At 41.6% G+C, this 6,000-nt stretch overlaps 1 protein-coding gene across 1 annotated transcript in view; it reads left to right on the top strand.

Annotated features, from left to right (window-relative positions):
- The first annotated feature begins 505 nt into the window (after window positions 1–505).
- The window catches only part of LOC122661941 (tRNA-dihydrouridine(20) synthase [NAD(P)+]-like), a 32,716-nt gene continuing 27,221 nt past the window's right edge, over window positions 506–6,000 (top strand). Inside the window, exons 1-3 of the mRNA XM_043857462.1 lie at window positions 506–654; window positions 1,260–1,365; window positions 2,549–2,687. Of these exons, the coding sequence (XP_043713397.1) occupies window positions 610–654; window positions 1,260–1,365; window positions 2,549–2,687 (290 nt within the window). The 5' untranslated portion in view covers window positions 506–609. The remainder of the gene's footprint in view (window positions 655–1,259; window positions 1,366–2,548; window positions 2,688–6,000) is intronic.

Below are 6,000 nucleotides of genomic sequence, written 5' to 3'. Positions count from 1 at the left end.
TGATACCTCTACTCCCTAGGTAGATGCCTAGGCGTACTCACCCATTGGCCCATACGCTTGTTTAGAGACCATGCGACCAAGTAGAGATCTCTTGCCCAACATATATATATACATATATACATATATAGTGTCATACTGAAGAGTGATCTGGGCTCAATCCCAAGCTTCTCCGCATTCAATTATGGAAAACAGTTTGAACAGTAGGGTAGAGTCACCCACGCTAGCACATCAATGTCTAGTTCTCTCTTCTTCACATGAAATGATCTGTGTGTCCTTCAATCTATGATACATGCTTGTTGCACATCATTCGTATGAGAAAATTATTTTCTCCAATTTCTAAAGTGTGGCAATACGGCAATGCTAGGTAGAGATGTCACCTGACAACTACCGCATCCCACGGTCCGATCTCATTTAAATATACGGATGGGTGTGCTTTCCTTCACCCGCTCAGTAGAAAACTTTCTCCTAGTTTTATTGACAGGTCCAAGGCTGGGCGGACTCGGTTCGTCGTGAGTCGCGACAGCCTGCCCATGCACAGTTGACCCCGTAGAAAAGCAAAATCCGTTTCCAGCGCTCCAATCTCGGAGCGAAAGGCGAAGCCTTGCGAGGATGGAGTACGAGAACAAGATGGTCCTCGCTCCCATGGTTCGAGTGGTGAGTTTTAATGTCTTTCCTGTTTCTTCTCTCTCAAGCTCTCTTAGCATTCATAACTCGATTATCGAGTGTCAAGCAGGAAATCCATATTCCAGCCTCTCCCCCCCCCCCCAAAAAACAAACTACTGTAGAGTGAATCGGTAAGATTTAAAACTGTGGAAAGCTGTTCGGTCTGCAATCCAAGTTTGAAAGAGAGTAAAGGATTCTGCATAAGGATGCGGATTGTTGGAAGCGTTGTATCCAAGTTCAGGAGTGAACCAATGACCTCAATCCCAATTCTGCCCTATTTTTGCAATCTCAATCCTATGATCACAACTTGTATGGTTTACCTAACGTACCCATTTAAGCCTACATTCAACATACCCCGTAGATTTCGGTGAATTTATTTGTTGCATATTTGGATTTTGGATACAATTTATCCTTCTTCTAGTGAGGTTCCTTATTTTGAAGTTCTAGTTTCCCATTCCCCTGTCTCATCCTTATGATTATCTTTCTCTATTCTTCTTATGTTTCTCCTGCCCCTGTCTCAACCTTATGATTATCTTTCTCTATACTTCTTATGTTTGTTAGGTATGTTGCGTTTGGATTTTTCTTATTTATTGCAGGGTACTTTACCACTTCGGTTGCTAGCTGCTCAATACGGTGCAGATATTACCTATGGGGAGGAGATTATTGACCATAAATTTGTCAAATGTGAACGCCACATAAATGGTAATTCTGTTCTAAGTTTTTCCTTCCTCTCACCCTTCTTCATTCATCTTTTCCTTCATTTTGCTTGCTGCTGGACTTGTACTTGCAGTCTTATGAATTACGATTGCAAATGCATGATGCCAACGATGAACCATGTGCTGGAGCCCTCTATGCTTATCTGTTGTCAACCAACATGGTTATTTGGTTGGGGTTCTTAGCTTTCAAAATAAATAGTTTGTCTTTAGTTGAAGTATAGAGTAACATCTCTTGCTTTTCCATGTTGAAAGTGACATTCAGGGGGGATTATTTCTTGACTGTCAGTCTGTGTTTTCAACTATTTAAAGATTTAAGACTGTTGGATAGATGCTGTAGTTAAGAAGCATTGGTTCTAAGCATTTGGTGATGATGCGTGGCTGTTGTCACCATGCTTCTTAGCCTTATTTTGCAGTGAATTTCAAGGTTGTAAAAAATTTGCAGTTCAAAGTACAAGTGTGAAAAACAAGAAAATGTGAAGATTTTCTTTTATGATTACCATGTTTATTGCAAATACTGCAAGTTTTTTTTTGTGGGAGGGGGGTGTGTGTGGTGGTGGTGTTGGTTAATAGCCGATACACAAAAGGAGAGGGGTTTGTCCCTGTCAAGCTGGGTAATTGGCTTTATTAAGAAAGGAATGTCAAAAGCTATGCTTTATGCTCATTCATTATGTGGATTTCAGATCTTAGTCTTTCTTCACAAGTTTCTAACAAACTGTCATATAGTAATCCGTATTATTTTGAAAACACTGTGCTAGTATCACTAATTCTTTGGCCTCTGGGAGAGAAATGTCTTTGGAGATTATTGCACCTTATGTAGCATTTGAGGAAATTCTGAATATCTAATGGTCACTTCTTTTGAGGGTGACTAATGATAGTGGGGTCCTTATTAAAAAGTAAAATATTGTTCTGAGCCACTTTGCTTATTTGTGATTAATTTTCTGGATTATATTGTTTGTAACTATCTGGCCCCTTCTTCTAACCCAGTTTACTTATTCCCTTCAATTTATTGAAAAGAAAAAATAATGTCATTACTCATTAGTAATATTAGCGGAAATTATGAAGCACATATATTTTTGCTTTGACTATTGTTGTTGTTGTTTTTCTTCCCCGCCCCCCCTCTTTTGAAGCTAACTCATACTGCTTTTTTCTCCTCCTCCTCTGTTCACTAGAATCTCTTGGGTCTATTGATTTTGTGGAGAAAGGAACAGGGAGTGTTGTTTTTAGAACTTGCCATGAGGAAAGAAATCGGGTGGTATTTCAACTAGGCACCTCTGATGCTGTGAGGGCTCTCAGTGCTGCTCAGATAGTGTGAGTTTCTTGGTGGTTATTTTTCTTCTACGTTCATTAACTATGAAGATGAGATAAACTTTCATATCTCTGAGTAAGCTTATTATTAATTCTGCATATGGATTTTCAAGTTTTTGAGTTTGGACTATGTGTTAGAAGTCGTGTAATAGGGGTAGTTTAGGAACTAGTCCCATTACTAGTTACCTTATTATGTAATACTGTTTTTCTTCTTTATTTCCCTTGTACCTCCCTAGGTAGGTGGATGTAATTCTCTATTTGTTATGATTGAATTAATATAGGTGTATGGAGAAGCCTCTCCAACACAATCGATTACAACCCGAATATTCTCTTGCTATTTTCTTCCTCCTCCAACTTCTTCCTTCTCTCTTCTTACCTTCTCAACCTAAAATCTAACTTGGTATCAGAGCAGGCTCAAGGTTTGAGAGTCGTGTTCAGTCCCTGTTTCCATTCTTTCTCTTCTCTTTGAAATCCTTTGTGTCTAAGGATTCTAAAGAGGAGATTCTTGTGTACAGCTGTGCTTAAAGAGTACGGAATAGGCTCATTCTAGCCTCTTTTGATGATTGAAGGATCTACTTGAGTTGTTTTGAAGCTCTTTTGAAGATTTGGATCTCACACAGCTGCTGCTACAAGTTCCGCCAGGTTCAGGTTGCGGGTTTTCTCTTCCCCTTTCTCGGATTGTTTTTGTGTCTTTGTCTGGTTCATTTGCATCGCCCTAGGACACCTATTATGATGGCTATGTTCTTCCTTGCTGATTGAAGAAGCCATATGAGCAGATTTGTTTCTTTTGTGGGATGCTCTGTTCTGCCCAGGTAAACCCGAGAGTGTTTAGCCTTTTTTTCTTGCCTGTGAGCTGCAGTTTGATGCTCTCTTGGTTGAGGGATGTGTATGCACAACCTCTGTGAGGCCTCTCCTCTTGTTTGAAATTGATACTACTCCTTGCAAGCTTTGTGGTACAGTATTATCGGGACTCTCTTGGGTGATGTTGAAATGCACTAGAAGTGCTTGATTTAAGTCCTCTTTGAGATTTCTTGCTAGGACTGCTTCGGCGATGTGCTATCCTAGGTGCTTATTGGACTTCTTCTGTTTGGGTTGAGTGTGTACTCCCACTTGTCTTTGGTGTTCTTGTTTATTGTCAAATCCCTTCCATCATGCCTGATTCGGATACATCGTGCTTGATGCTGCGATTCACGACCCCCTCTTGTTGTCCCTCGTTGGCTTATGAGAGTACTCACCAATGCATTTCTTTTGTGAAGCTTGATGGTACTAATTACCTAGATTGGTCACATTCTGTGAGACTTTCCCTTAGGAGTAGGGGAAAACTTGGATATATCACAGGTGCTATCAATGTTCCCACAGCTGGTTCACCTACTTTTGATAAATGGGAGACTGAAAATTCTACTGTTATGACATGGTTGATCTTCTCCATGAAGCCCGAGATTGGGAGAAGGTTTATAAGGAAGGAAATTGCCAAAGCTATTTGGGATAGTGTCTCTGTGGCCTTTGACAGAGTAGGTGACACTGCTAAGGTCTATCAGCTCCATAAAAAAATTCACTCATTGAAACAGGGTGACAGTACTATTTCTGAGTACTACAGTGCGTTCCTTAGTCTTGTGGAGGAGTATGATCACTACAGGGACCTTCATTTGACCAACCCAGAGGATGAAGCAAAAGTGTATCTGACTCTTGAAAAGGAGTGTGTCTTCTCTTTACTTGGTGGTCTGAACCCTGATTATAAGCCAGTTAGACTCCAACTGTTAGGCCGGTCTCCCCTTCCCTCTCTTAGTGAAGTCTGTAGTTACTTACAGAATGAAGAGACCAGGCGACTTGCTATGGCACTACCACCAGCATCATCTGAGAGGTCAACCCTCAATTCCAGTTCTGTTTGAGACACCCGTGGAGGTGGTAGAGGCCCAGGTCCTAACCGTGAGGAAGCCAGTACTGTGGAGACAGTTGGTGCCAGTGGAGTTGGGCGAGACAGATTTAAATGTGATCATTGTGGACGCACTGGACACACCAAGGATAGGTGTTGGTCTCTCCATGGTCGTCCTCCTGGTACGCGTGGTCGTGGTAGCCATAGAAGGGGAGCTCGAGCTCATTCCGTGGCGGCGACTGATGCTGATGCCCCACAGGATGACTCCACCTTCATGGATGTAGTGGTTCGCAGGGTTGTGTCATAGTTGAGCACATCTTCTACATCTAGTATGGCCGGATCCTCATCATCCTTAGCTTTGTAGGTCTCCACCTCAGCTTCTACTGCCGCCCAGTCTTGGGTCATTGGCTCGGGTGCCATAGACCACATGACTGGTACATCTCATTATTATGATTTCTATACCATTTGCTCTGGTAAGGACAAGGTTAAGGTAGCTGATGGCTCCCTTTCCTCCATATCTGGTAAGGGTAATATCCCTGCGACATCATCTATTTCTCTCTCTTCTGTTCTACGTGTCCCTAACCTTACACTGAATTTTTTATCTGTGAGTCATCTGACTAAATCTCTCAACTGTTGTGTCACATTTTTTCCTTCTCACTGTCTTTTTCAGGATTTGGTGACGAAGAGGATTATTGGTAGTGGACGTGAGGAGTAAGGCCTCTATTTTTTTTATCTGTTTTTGCCCACAGCTCATTCCTATGTGTGTGGCCGTAATGATAGTAGTTCTGTGGATTCTGTTATGTTATGGCATCGTCGTCTTGGCCATCCATCTTTTGTTGTAATGAGGAAACAATTGCCTTACTTATTTTCTTTTATTGCCTCTTCTCATGTTTTTTAATGTGAACCATGTATGTTTGCCAAACATTGTTGGTCTTCAGATCCTTATCATGGTAATAGAACTGTTGCTCCTTTTCATATTATGCATACTGATGTTTGGGGTCCTTCCCCTACTACTTCTTTATGTGGCTATCGTTACTTTGTGTCATTTGTTGATGATTTTTCCCGTGCCATATGGACTGTACTTTTGAAGCATAAGAGATGTTTGTGATGCCTTTCAGAATTTTTACCAAATGATTCTTACTCAATTTGAGACCCGCATCAAAATTGTGCGATCTGATAAATGGGGAGAGTACATGTTTGGTGGCCTTCAAACCTTCTTTACTACTCATGGCATTATCCATCAGCTAGCGTGTGTTGATACGCCCCAACAAAATGGGGTTGCTGAGAGGAAAAATCGCCACCTCCTAGAGGTCACCCGTAGTCTCTTGTTTGGCATGCATGTCCCTAAGACCTTCTGGTTTGCGGCTCTTCTAACTGCCTCCTTTCTCATCAATCGTATGCCTACCAAGCTTCTTAATTTCAAATCTCCCTTGGACATCTTAT

This window comes from Telopea speciosissima, chromosome 5 (assembly GCF_018873765.1).
Source record: "Telopea speciosissima isolate NSW1024214 ecotype Mountain lineage chromosome 5, Tspe_v1, whole genome shotgun sequence".
NCBI classification, from domain to species: Eukaryota; Viridiplantae; Streptophyta; class Magnoliopsida; order Proteales; family Proteaceae; genus Telopea; species Telopea speciosissima.
The sequence above is the reverse complement of the archived record's forward strand: the minus strand, read 5'-3'. Positions and strand labels throughout refer to the sequence as shown.